At 42.8% G+C, this 13,730-nt stretch overlaps 1 protein-coding gene across 5 annotated transcripts in view; it reads left to right on the top strand.

Annotated features, from left to right (window-relative positions):
• LOC105285218 (cell adhesion molecule 2) overlaps nucleotides 1-13,730 on the top strand; it is a 90,037-nt gene that overhangs the window by 57,595 nt on the left and 18,712 nt on the right. For all 5 annotated transcript variants that reach the window (XM_011349304.3, XM_011349299.3, XM_011349300.3 and 2 more), the window contains exon 5: nucleotides 10,187-10,322. In XM_011349304.3, the coding sequence (XP_011347606.1) occupies nucleotides 10,187-10,322 (136 nt within the window). The remainder of the gene's footprint in view (nucleotides 1-10,186; nucleotides 10,323-13,730) is intronic.

Here is a 13,730-nt window from a genome sequence, read left to right as displayed (position 1 = left end):
AATCTAGATTTACGTTCGCGCTGGTTACGATAAATCATTCAACGAAATGCCGTGGCAGCTGCCAGCTCAGAACAGAGACCGACCGAACGGAAGACCGGCAGCGTCGTGGCGCGACGCGGATCACGAAACAGATGAATTTTGAAAGACAAATCTCGAAATCTATACATCGCGCGAGTAAACCCGATAAATCGCGCGCTGGCGATCGCCCGCGGATACGTCTTAAGCACCGATATATCCGGCACGCCGGGTAACAGGTCGGAGAGCTCCGTGGTCAAACAAAGTGGAGCTTTCGGCCTGATCTACGATACCAATTTCGCGGAAAAATCCCCGATTCGCTCGGGCATATGTAGCGCGACGACGAAGGGACAGGCAAACGAACGGGACGGAACAGGACGGAGGATTTCCTCTAACGTCTGCGGGTTATAGAAATCGGAGCGGTGGGAAAACTATCGGTTTCCCACGAAAACGAAACCGCGAGCGAACGATGGGCAAACTGCGTTTTGAAAATATTTGCCCTGTCGCTCGATAAACGGAAATGCTCTTCTCCGAGAGGGAGCTTAACGCGCGAGGCTTCCCAGCGTGGCTTTGTCGCCTTTGCGACGGAAAGGTTCCTCCATTCAAGAAAAATATCGCCATATAATTCGCGAAGAATCGAAGTCATAGATTAATTCGGCTTTACGCTGACTAATACACCGCGAATGACGTACAATGCGAAATGTTAATGTGAATATAGCGCGGACAAAAATTCTCTCTGTTAATTGTACAGGATTATCGGATTGAATTTTATGTTAGCGCATGAACTGTATTATCAAATTTTAGATTTAAATACTTTTGCCAGAGAATAGAATCACAAAAATGTGTAACACGTAGTCGTTTTTTTTTATTACAATGTAGTGATTTTATTGTACTTTTTTTTGTGCGACGTGGTTTTTTTGCATAAGCTGAAACTCTGTGTAACAGTACACTTTTCACAGAGCATTAAATTAAAACAGAGTATTAAATTAAAAATTAAAATAAGATACGTGATATGTTAAATATATTGCATTTAATTTTTTGTATTTATATAATAGAACGTAAAATGTGGATATATGAATATAATAAATTTAAGTTAACTGTTATCTACCAATTTAATGCGAATTAAATCTCATCCATGGGATAATTCGAGCCGCAAAGAGCATCCGATCATGTGTTCATCAATGCTTCCTTCTGCGTCGCACATAGACCCGGCAAAAAATGAACCAGATACTGCACTATCAGAGAGCGGTGCGCGGGTTATACACATACGTGCGCGCGGGAATGTGCGTCGTATATCATAGACCGCCATTGTGCTCGACAACGTACACAAGAGCGCTCAAGTTTTACGAGTTTCCGCGAAGATTTAGCGGCGCCAATCTACTCTTCATATTACGGAGTAGACGAGGCTGGATTCCACTTCTCGGGCGCGGAGGAGAGCTCGCGGAAGCGCGTCCCGCGTGCGGCAAACAGATATGTAGGTCGCGATACGTTCATTGGAAAAAAAGGGCCGACTGGTTTTAATGGACACGCGATATCGGCGATCCAGTGATGTGATTACGTGTCCGCGAAACGAGAAAATCGAGTTGCTGCAAAATTCATAGCCATCGATTTTTCGGCTAACCGTGTTTGCTTGTCTCGGTCGTTCAACCTTAATCCGCTCAACCTTCACCGCTAATCTATATAATAATTGTATGTTCAATGAATTGTCACGTAGTGGAGTTTTGACGTGCAGTGCGGGTTCCATTTCATCATGTTCCGAGTTAAAGTAAGACAGGAAGTTGCATAATTTATCAGTCTGGCAGATAACAAATGAAATGTTGCATAGGAAACTTGGCTAAATGTATCGATCTTGAGACATCTTGAGACATTCAAGCGCTTTTCTGTCGGAAAAGTATACGTAAACGTACACACATGGTATTTCTATATATAATTAACGCGATTATTAACCTCGATCGACAAGTAGAAGTAATCTTTTTCGGGAACGAAAACTTCTATTTTTATAATTCTTGAATGAAAAATGGTCTCTCTTTCCATGAAATACGCATTTGCTATCCGCGCTATTTTCATACGCTTTATGTTTATACCAAGCTAGATGAAAGATAAGATGTGGATAACTACCGTCGGATAAACTGCCTCTCCCTTTCCCTTGGTTCTCTTGTCTTACGTTTTAATATCCCGTCTATAGATTCCTTTATGTCCCCGTGTGCAACGGGACAAGCTGTAAAATGCAATTACCTTTACAACTACATGCTCGCTTTGATGTAGTACGCTTTGTGGTGGATGAGTACGTCGGGTACATCTTAATATTCTAAGTATTACAAAATTTCTAAATTATTAAAACCATGGTGCAGTCTACCTCTCTTCATCTTGGTATACCTAAAATACCGCCAGACAAAATTTTCGCGGCGGTTTACGCAATCTTCCTAGATATTCTGCGCTAAGATATATTATTTTAATAAATATATTATAATTTCTTATGTAAATATATTCTACTTTTCTTCTACATGTAATGGAGTTTATTTAATTCTTTTCATGTATATGTAAGATCTGATGTTATATTAACAAGATCTCATCTCCAAAAAGACGTCTTGTGTCTTGACTTACAGTCATACATGTCGACGTTGCCTTCTATTTTTCGCCGGTATTAATCTCGTATTTCAATCTGTAGAAACGAGCGTTGCGACGACTATCGACAAGCGCCTGGTAATTGAAAAATCGTTTGACAGCGTTTACACCGATGGGAAAACCCGGACGATGTACACTGCGCACGTGGCGCATCGAATCGCTCAGAGGTAACCGAGTTTACGAGGAATTGCTCGTCCGACCATGAAGGAATCGCATCGCGGCGCCGTTTTCTCCCTCCGAAGAAGAAATCGAGGTGACACCATGCGCGCGACAAAACCGGAGGCGAGAAAGCATGGACATCGCGAGAAGGGTTGCGTCTCGGGGTTGCGAATCGGGCCGGGCGCGGCGAGAATCGCGTAAAATATTTCAATTTATTCCGCGACGCGTGCTCGGGGGCATGCCCGCATGTATATGTATGAACGGAGTCGCGTAATAATAAAGCACCGCACTCGAAGCGGTAATAAAAATAAAACCCGGCTACATTCGTCGCGTTGTGGACGGCCGCTTGCGGGAACGGAGAAGCGGTGTTATGCGCGATCGCGATAATATGCGCTACGCTACGAAGTAAAAAGGATCGTCGCGTAATGGAAACCCGGAAATGCGCGGCACAAAGAGAAACGAATGACACTGTCCTGGAAATACGACTACTCCTTTCTCCCTTCTGGCTTCTAGCGCAAGAGTGTAACGAGGAATGCGCGGGAACTGCAGCCAGAAGGGTAACAAACGCCGTTGGCAACATCAAGGGGGTTACACATCGCACACGCAAAGATAAAAAAATTCCGGGTCCAAGCGCCGGCCTGATTTGAGTAAAAACTACGTTCATGATTTAGAGATATGGAACTTTCTACGAGAAGTGAATCGTGGTCTCTCGTAAAATTCCTACCGAAGCAATATTGGTCCGAAATTGCGCGCGGAATCTCGGCGAGCGAAAAGACGCTCTTTTCGGTACGAAGACGTTTCGTGTAGCGTCAGGACGTGGATTTCCGCGGCAATTTTCGGGTACCAGGGGTACAGGTAGTTTCGTTGAGAAATCGGCCGTACACGCGTGATATGGTGCGAGTTAGCGTTCCGGAAGCACGCGGATCGACTCGCTTCCTGCGAGCGACCGTTCGATTCTCGGGACGGTGCGTCCGATTCACGTTTTCGATGGCACGAAAGTTCCGGTGCTCTCTGCCGCGCTCGTTAATATCGTCCGACATGGAACGAGCATTACGTGAGCCGAATCGGCTCATCCCTTTCGCCCGACCGGCACCGCCGATCTTTCGAACTTGTGTGCTGGAGGAGTCGGGCTATTAATCTGCTCTCGGTCCAATGGTTCCCCGATATCGGCAAAGAAAACTCTCCGCGGACAAAAGCTATCGTGTCCGCCGCCACCACCGCCGCCGCCTGTCGATTCGCAATGTGTATTAGAGTGTGAGGGATCACGCAAATTTCAAGAAATATGGCATCGTTAATCCCAGCAGGATGAGAACAAGTCTGGAAAATATCTTACGTGTCTGTTGTTCGATAACTTTCTACAGTTCTCATTTGTAATTTTGTATATCAATCTGTTCGTAATGTTTTTTTATGTTTTGATAAAGATTGTGTAATTCTCTGCGAGAAATATCGAAATATATTTTTGACAAATAAGTTTTGGATTGTAACTGATCTATGTTTTGTCTGTCATATTGCCAATCAGGATTTACATCGGAAAAGATTAATTTCTACAGTTCAATTTTTATGGCACATTTTTAATCGGCAGGTCTCGGATCGGTTGGATTGCTTCAGGAAATGCAGCAGATCTCATGCGGTGCAATAGTGCGGGTTTCCTAGCGTAAATTCCCTCGCATTCGTGCCAGATATTTTCCAATTCCAATAAAGAGCTATTGCTTATAAACTGGCGTTATCGTTTATTGAGTGGACATCATGAAAACAGTTACAAGACTCGCACGGTTTATGAACGGGAAAAAAAGAGAGAATGTCTTTTTCCCGTGTTTTTTTTCAAATTTACAAGGATATTCATAGAAGGAGAACATAAAATACTCATTGAATATCGATACTCAATACCAATCGTATACCAATACCAATCTCTTCTCGTTCCTGCAATTTTCACACACATTCTCTCTTCCTTCTTTTAATAAAGTTAAATTTTAGAAACGATACGTACGCACGAGAAATTTTACATTCAACGCACAATTTTTGGTGCATCACTGAGACTCAACGCCGTTGGAAGCGTTTCCAGTCTCTGACATCACTGTAAATTCTACCCTTTCATTATAACCAGTTCATGAGAAATTCGCAAAAAACCAGCGACTCTGTTCAGCATTCTGGAGCCACTGAACGCACATGCTCTATTCTAATATTCCGGAAACCAGTAATGCAAGCGTAATAAAGCAACATTAAAGAATCTCGCGCAAGCAGCTTAGGGCAATTCTGAACGGATCTCTCTAGATTTCCCGTAGCGGCGGAAGGGCAGCTAATGTAAAAATTATTTTCTCCTCTGCCCGTTCGCGTAATCACGTTTACCTTCATCGGTCTTGGACGCGCTTGGCCTGAATGGCGCTCGCGCTAATTCACCGTAAAACCGAGAGGGAATCCGAGGTGCTTGGAAAAATGATGAGACAGACGGACTGCAGGAACGCAGCGAAGTTGCGAGGAGATAGAACACGTGAAGGATGTAAAATGAGCAAAGGAGAGAAAGAGAGAGACAGGAAGAGTGAAAGAGTGCGGGAGGGGGCAGAAGAAACACGCGGCTTTGAAATTACCTGCCAACTCGAGTCTGAAATTTCATCGAGAACGAATCAACAGCTGGATCTCTCGCGATGTGCTAGAAGCGCATACCCACCTTCCCGGTAAACCTTCTATCTTCCTTAATCCCTCTCTTGACATTCTCTACTCTCTTTCTCTCTCTTTTTCGCACAGTCTCTATCTGTCTCCCTGACTTACTTTCCCGTTTGGGGGTTGTTGCGCGAAACTTCCGCGTAGTAATGCCGACAAACAATCCCGAATGCTTTGAGAAAGTTATCGCGCGTTCTTCGTCGCGCGGTCGACTCGCTTTTTCGACTCGCTCCAGTAGATCGTCGATTTATGCTCTCGAATTAACTAAGTTGATTGGTCTGATCGTCAAACGCCACTGCGTCCTCACAAAAGTCCAGCGCCGTTAAAAGCTTTTCCGTGTTGAGAATTACGTCGTACAATCGATAATCAGTCATACTTTGTGTGATGTTGCTTAATTAATGCCTAGTTAATGATTGGCTTTTTTATTGTAACTTTACCTATTAAGAGCAGACAAGGAAATATGATAAGAATAGAAAGTTTAATTGATAAACCCTTTTATGTTGCAGTTTTTCTTACAGCTAACGTTTATTTAAGAAGAATGTTGTCAAGAATCACTTTTGAGATAGGAAGAAGTTATTGTTTACTTTAAATCTTTTATTCTTATCTTTTTTAAATTATTTATCATTATTTATTTTCCAGAGTCTCATTTTTAAATAGATTTTAAGTTTTCATAATATAAATGAACATGAATCCCAGTATCGAATTAATCAGAATTAGCGAAAATCAACATCGATGCGACCGGCATCCGAGTCGGCGGCTCTTTCCTCCGAGATGGATACGTGTTATGTTGACTCATCGACTCTTGTCATTATGGAATAAAAGTAGAGAAAGAGAAGGCGCGAGTTTGCCGCCGTCAGCGCGGAATATTGTCGGCGGTAATACGATTCTCGGTGCGGGTCTCTCTCTTCGCTGCGCTGCTCGCCCCGTCATTTCCCCTCTTGTTTTCGCGAAACTTTTCCCGAGGGACGTAAATTGATTTGTCGGCGTAAGAACTCTATGTCCGACAGCGCCTTTACCACGAGAGGAGATAAACGTCAACGTTGCCGTGCACGCGCGCGAGCCCATAGAGCCACGTCGTTTATACTTCGTGACTTCCTTCACCATGATCGTGGCCGGCGCGTTTCCGTTCCTCCCGGAGACGCGTTTGTACCTTCACCACCACTGGAAAAATCTTTGGACGTGTTACTGCTGGTAATAAAATTTCCTGAGGTGCACGAGGGCATCCTGGGCGTGCCTTTTCCTTCATCGATCTACTCGATCGTCCCGATCTTCCGATCTTCCGATCTCGCCGCGAAACCCGTGAAACCTCGCATCGAAATCGCGAAGTAGATACGTCCCATTTGTAGTCGGACCTCTCGGCGCTTACTCTCACTAAGAACCGAGTGGGTGGCACTCAGAAAAGCAGTACTCAGAATAAAGCTGAACGTTGTTTCCCGTTCTCTTGATTAAATGTTTGACGAAGAAGGCGAAGGCAGGATTGCGTAATCCGAGACTTACATGTTGTTTCATGGTGAATTAGAGTGATGGGAGAAATAGAGCGTGGGTTAGAAAGCGTTTATTTTATGATATATATTACGTTTCGTATATTTCATTTCATGACATTACATTGCACACGCGTATGCACCAAATCCAACTGGAATATTTATTTTAGAAGATTATTATGGCGTGAGACGAATGTAGTCCACTCAGTTATCTCCCAAGGATTAAATACGCGCAACCGGCGCGATTTATTACGCTTAATTAATGATGCGTCCGCTATCGAGCGTTATCATGTAGATCCGCGATGGTTCCCACCTCGAATTCCTCGGCCGATTCCTCGTTTGCATCGTTTTATTCGTATCACGTTCGCAGATTTATGGTGTCTTTAGCGCTTTCACTATCTTCGAAGGTGCTCGGTAGATCACCACGAGAGACATTGCTTACCTACTTCCTCACGGTTGCGCCAAGTTTTATCGCGCCCGCGAATGGGTATTTCCTGAAAAGTTTTCGGATACCCACAGTACCGCGCGGATTTCTCCCGCATCTCGGGGTGTACCGCCGCACACGATGCCTTTCTCTATCGCTAATGGCGTTTATCTTCCCTTTCGCCGTTTTTCGCGGCGACGCACATTCTTCTCTCATTCGACTCGACGTCGCGTTAGGCGTTGCATGAGAAGCCTTTTGATATTTTACAAGACAATTTTACTATAATAATAGATCAACATTTCATCAGCATTTCATTTTTCTATATTATTGTGTCTAAGTAATAATTCAGAAAAGTTGCTTAAGTCAAAGTTAAAATGTATCATCTCTCATAATCTAGCATAACTTTATGCATAAAATTATATTATTATGCGTACAATTACTTCAAGATGTAAGATAATTTTTTCCAATAACCGATAGTTTCAGTGGCATCAAAAATTACGCAAGAAATTCAAGCTCTGATGGATCGTCTACAATGGTAAGTAGTAAGAAGTAAGAGTTCCAATTGGTCAGTTTTTGAAATAATCGATTTCAATTGATCACTTCTTACTGCTTACTGCCATTGTAGACGATCTATCTCCAACTTTTCATGCAATTTACGATCGCTTAGAAGAATAAAGTTTCAGATTTTTGGTAGAATAACAAAAGATTGCTTAAACTGAGCGCGACAAACATTTGAAACTGTGATTTCTATTATTCAATGTATCGTGTTGCATAGAAACTGTGAAATGTATGTGCGCAAATATTTTATAAATATATTTCGGAAAATATCGACTCTATCGTGAACGTGTGAAGGTATTCAGTTTGTCGCGAAACTGGGAGTTGTCATACTGAACATATCTGCAGTGTACTTTCCATATAAACTCGAATGGCAAAGAAGTGTTCCAATTTTCCGCCTCGTGAGCATCCAAAGACTCGCTTCTGCCCGCCGCATAATTCTTAAACTCGTTGCACCGACCTACTACTATAGGCCAACCACGGACGACGAGATACGTCGTATATATATATGTCGTTATAAATGGAATAAGCACATATATTTGCTTGCTTGCTCGTTTAAGTACGCATATATATTTCTGTATATATGATCTGTGCGCCAAGAGCCAGATCGTCCCATAAAATCGAATTTCCATATTTGCCTTATATATAAATGAACAAATTAGGTTACCTAAATTTGCAAATTCACTCTCCCGAGATCTAATTCAATCAAATCAATTCAATTAGATCGTGCCGTTGTTACGGTCTAATGGATCGATGTATATTGATCCGAATTGAAAAAACTGTTTTGGAATTCACACAAAACTGGAAGAAAAAGAAGTTCTTTTTCAACATTTACGTGTCGATATTGTTCCAGTATCGATTTCAGTAGTTTCATTTTATTTTGCAGGTTTCGGTCGTGCGCTTTCGTTCCCTTTTATTTGAGAAACCCCCTATTGTGCGCATTTGGAAGTCGACGAGAGGAAAAGGGAAAGCCCATTTGCGCGATGTCGCTTTTGCTAGCGCGCTTGTAGCAGCTTGACACAATGTAGAAAATCTCTTCAACGTTTTCTCGCGGTTGCCTTGTCAAGAGGTTACGCGAAGAATTTCGCGCGAAATATTATAACTGCGTTTAATTATGTCAAAAATTTCCCGCATGGCAGTTTTTAATTCTTAGAGAGACGAACTTTTGTTGTAACGAACCGGGTATAATCCTGTCTTTTGCGGTGTGTGAGCTTAAACAGAGTATAATGAACGAGCGTTTTAATGCGATTAGAAGCGTGCGGATGTGAGAGCCCTTTAAAATCGTTAGTCGCCAACCCGTGGCAAAAAGTAAACGGTAATCGTGCGCGATCTGCGGCCGCCATTCGCAACGGCATAACTACACCGGCACGATTCACTGCTCTAAAAACGAAATGACTCGTAAAGTCGACGTCCCGTCACTTCGACTTACCGTAATGGCGCAAATTATTTTACCCCGACTAAATGCCGTCAAATAACTCGGAAGAATCGTGGATCCAGCTCGTCCATTTCCCGGTACGTCATCCGATAGACATATTCGAGCGCGTCTCTCTTCATTCAGGTTTAATGTAATTTATCCTCGCTCGGGATATTTTCAAACTTTTAATTAATTCTCACCCTATAATAGCTCACAATGAAAATTCGCTTCTAGCAAAAAGGTCCTATGCATTATTAAATACGATAGGTATATTCCCCGCGGCACTTTATAATCAAAATACATAAATTATATCCCAATATCACGTTTCAAATATATAAACATTTAATATATGTATATTTGAAATTATATCGCACTTGAAATTATATATTCATTTTATTTGATTCACGATTATTCAAAAATGTGTTCACTTGATGAAAGGATATTTCGAATATACAGCTTCCTTGTATAATGTATTTATTGTTAATGTATTTATAATTAATGTTCGTTTAAGTTTTTATTTGACCTTGTTTTTACAATGACTTATATATAGTAAAGAATTTTATAAAATTATCTTATATTAAATCAAAATAAAATTGTTTCCTCGCTTTTCTTTTTTAGCATACTTCGCTTATTTTTATTTTGTTATTTTATCTGAATTCAGAATTGGATTGCTCTAAATCCGGATTTGAACTGTCATAGATTCAAGCTCGAACTGTTCCAGTTACACAGTCTGCCCGACCTGTTTGAGGTCTGCGTCTAAAGACAAAACTGTTTGACAAGTCGCTCGAATCTGAATTCGGAAACTCATAGAAATCCGTAGAATTTCCTCAGGGACACATGCACTTTCTGTTTCAGTATCGGCACTCGGATGACCATCAAGTGATTCTGCAGAACGTGAGTCTCCATACGAGCGGCCAATACAGGTGCGAAATTAGCGCGGAGGCGCCGAGCTTCGAGGCGGTTAGTGGTGAGGCAAGCATGGAGATCATAGGTGAGTGAACCGGTGTCGCATTTAATTAATAATGTTTTGAGCGCAGTCCCGCGCCGTTCTTTCTTTTTTGGTAACTCGACTAAAGACTATAACGCAGTCAAGTTCAGCAGCAAAAAAACCAGCGAGAGAAAGAGGAAGAGAAAAGAAAACCGTCGCATCTTCATGAAGGAGTTACAGATTAATGTAAATATCTCATAACGTTTCACCGTGTTTCCAGGCGCAACGACCTGTGCCCTGATTGTGCGTGGATATGCGATCGCGTTTACACCTTCGTTAAGACGGGATAATATCGATAGTGCGAATAATATCAGGTTACTGCGCCGTGGGAGTTTGCAAGCGCCATCGGGAGAACCGGTATTGCTCGCGCGATAATTTAACAATCGGAGAGTGCGACAATTGTCGAATGTCAGGCTCATTTTATTGGATACATGTCCCATAGTAAGTCCCATAGTAAAGCCAATGAAAGAACAATTATTAATCTTGGTGGAGAAGATGGAGAACACAGAGGAGAAAAAGAAAAAATATTATATGCATCAATAAAAACAGATTGAACCAATTAAACGGATATAATATGATGTAATAAACTAACCAACATATAAACGTAAATGCAATTTTATTGTGTTATTAATTATACGATTCTGATTTAATGTGTGCGAGGTAACGTCCGAAGATAAATCCCGGAAAATCGCTTGTCGCATCCAATTAAACTATCTTTTTTTAATTTGAGAGCTGCGTTTACTGCGTATTCCAGATTTTTCATTATCTCGTAATGGATAGAAAAAAACCATGGAATCGCTTCATTGATTAGATGGACAAACAGATAATCGTTTACTCCACTGACCAGTTCAAGCGGGTAAACGAATAACAGCTTGATTGATTAATCGCTTGGCTCTTTATTTGATTGCGCCATCGAGCGCGCGCACGTGTCCGCGCGGAGTTACAAATTCATCAATAATCCGCGCATGAAAACGTCATCCACCTTTTTCTGTTTGCCAGCTACTCTTTTGTTATTTGATCCGCCTCCCGTGTCCCGAAAATTTCGCGTGGCCGTTATCAGCAACGCGATATACAGCGGCGCGCAACTCCGCGAACATGACAGATTAATCGAAGCAACAGCGCGAAATGCTATAATATGTAATATAATCGCACCGATTCTTCCGTTCCTTGCAAATTAACATGTCCTCCTCGGGATCGACAAATCCAACGCGTCCCGACGTGCGATGTTTCGGACACCGACCGACCGACCGATCAATTCCCGTAGTGGGACACGCAATCCACTACGTGGATGCGTAACGTCGTTCTTACAGAGATCAAAGGAAGCGTATCTAATTATCTCGAGCACACGACCAGACGCAGTATCTGTTGCAATAGGATTACCGTACGGTCAAAGTGCCGGGGCGGGCGCCGTAGTGGTACATGGTGGCTGCGAGCGAGATATTAACTCGCCTCATCGTAAGCGGTTCAGACTACTAGGCACGATTACGAGGGGACTCGTTCGCCACATCGCCGGGCGTGTAATCGCCTTATAATTATTTCGCCGCAACACATGTTCCACCGTTTGCGAATCGCCATGCGCGCGCGCGCGCGCGTGCAATTCGGTGAGTCAGATTTCAGAGGGGAAAAATATCGACGGTATCACGAATCACACACGAGCACGCTTTCGTTTCTCTGTTAATACTCTCAATTCCGTTCGCGCGGAAGTTGCGTTACACAAAACGAATTTACGAAATACGTCGCGCGAAAACAAAAATCATTTCGCGCGCGCTTCACGTAATGATTCCATGAAAAGAGGCGCGTTTGAAAACGCGCGCGTGCAATTTGCACGAATCGAAATACACATAAACAGAATTAATGATTCCGTATTTCTTTTTTTGCGAGAGAGAGAGGCTTGAAGAGACCTGCCACAAATGGAGCTCTCTACGGATACACGTGAAAAGGAATGCGATCGGCAATGTCGATCGGAAACGCAATTATTTTTTGAGGGTTGTAAATATTGATTTTGCAGATCACAGCGAGCTCCCCTGGTAAAATTTCCGTTGCATGTCGTTGCAAGGATACGCGCTTGTCGAGTCGAACGACAGACGTATCGGCATCAGTCATCGTAAGGGCGCGAAAGGTTTAATCGCGCAGCGTGCGGAGTGCGTCAACTCGCGAAAAACCTCCATGAACTTTATGAAAGATTACGGCGCGCGTTTCTCGTCGTAATCCGCTTCGGCTCGAGCGGAGCGGAGAAGGCAACGCGCGCTCTTGCCCGCGTTTCTGCGCAAAGAACACGAAATTCGCTCGGGCGGGCACGGTCGGCGAGCGGGCGTTAAAGTTTAAGGGCGCATAAAGCCGTCGAAACGCGATAAATATTATGGCGTCGTAAGTCTTGAGCCGTAACTGGGCGCCCTTCGTCGTCGCGGGCCACATCGAAGGAGACGGAAAAGGAAAAGACGGTCCGAAATGCTTGCGCGAGCGGGACGGAGGTTCCGGGGGTTGCAAGGCAGGGTGGTAAGATAGACGAGAGGGAATTTTAAGACCGTTGTAAGGAGGCCTCGAGGAGGCTGTCGCGTCGCGCCAAGTTTCTTCGGCCTGTCGGCTTTTCGTCTCTCACCGCGTCCTTGCGACGAAATTCTCTTCCGTTGCGCTGGCCCGCACGAAGATCGATAATCCGCGTCGCTCGCAACGCGGCATATTTCAAGCGCGAATGTTCGCCGCCCGCCAAGCCGTCGAGGAGAAATTAACCTCATTCAAAAGAGGCAAAATCTTTGACACTTGATATTTAAGTATTAGTATTATAATTAATAAATTAATTAACTGTGATAATGATTTAATGAATAAATGATAATAAGATGACAGTTTCTTTCGTTCCACGTACATATATAATCATTTCTCTTCCATGCATGTCTGATTCTGTTTTATGATCGTGTCTTATTTTTGCTTGGCGATCGATTAGGTTTCTCATTTTCCATTTTCTTCATTTTCTTCCTCGTTCCTTTTCTGTCTCGTTCCTCTCCCAACGTGCAAATTCGATCGCGTTTCTGTCGCCGTCGGGCGAGTGCGTTTCAACGAGAGCAAACGAGCGTGAATTATTTGAATTTATTTCACCGTCGTGCCGTTGGCTAAACGATAATTTTATTACCAAACGTTAGAAAGTGACGAGTATTGATTGTGTGGAAACTTGCTGAGTATTTGAGTTATATCTGTCCATTATCCACGTTAATATTAATGAATATTCATTCTCGCACGAGATAATTTTCTTTTGGATGTTACTTATCAATTTTTTATGATACATTGCACTTTCGATAAATTAAAAAAATTTTGATTTTATCACACCTTTTTTACAACTATGGATGCTTTTCTTATCCTACTGCATTTTATTCATTTAACAGTCAGGGAATATTACATTTGCTCTTTTTACTTATT

This window comes from Ooceraea biroi, chromosome 5, assembly GCF_003672135.1.
Source record: "Ooceraea biroi isolate clonal line C1 chromosome 5, Obir_v5.4, whole genome shotgun sequence".
In the NCBI taxonomy this organism is placed as follows: Eukaryota; Metazoa; Arthropoda; class Insecta; order Hymenoptera; family Formicidae; genus Ooceraea; species Ooceraea biroi.
The sequence above is the reverse complement of the archived record's forward strand: the minus strand, read 5'-3'. Positions and strand labels throughout refer to the sequence as shown.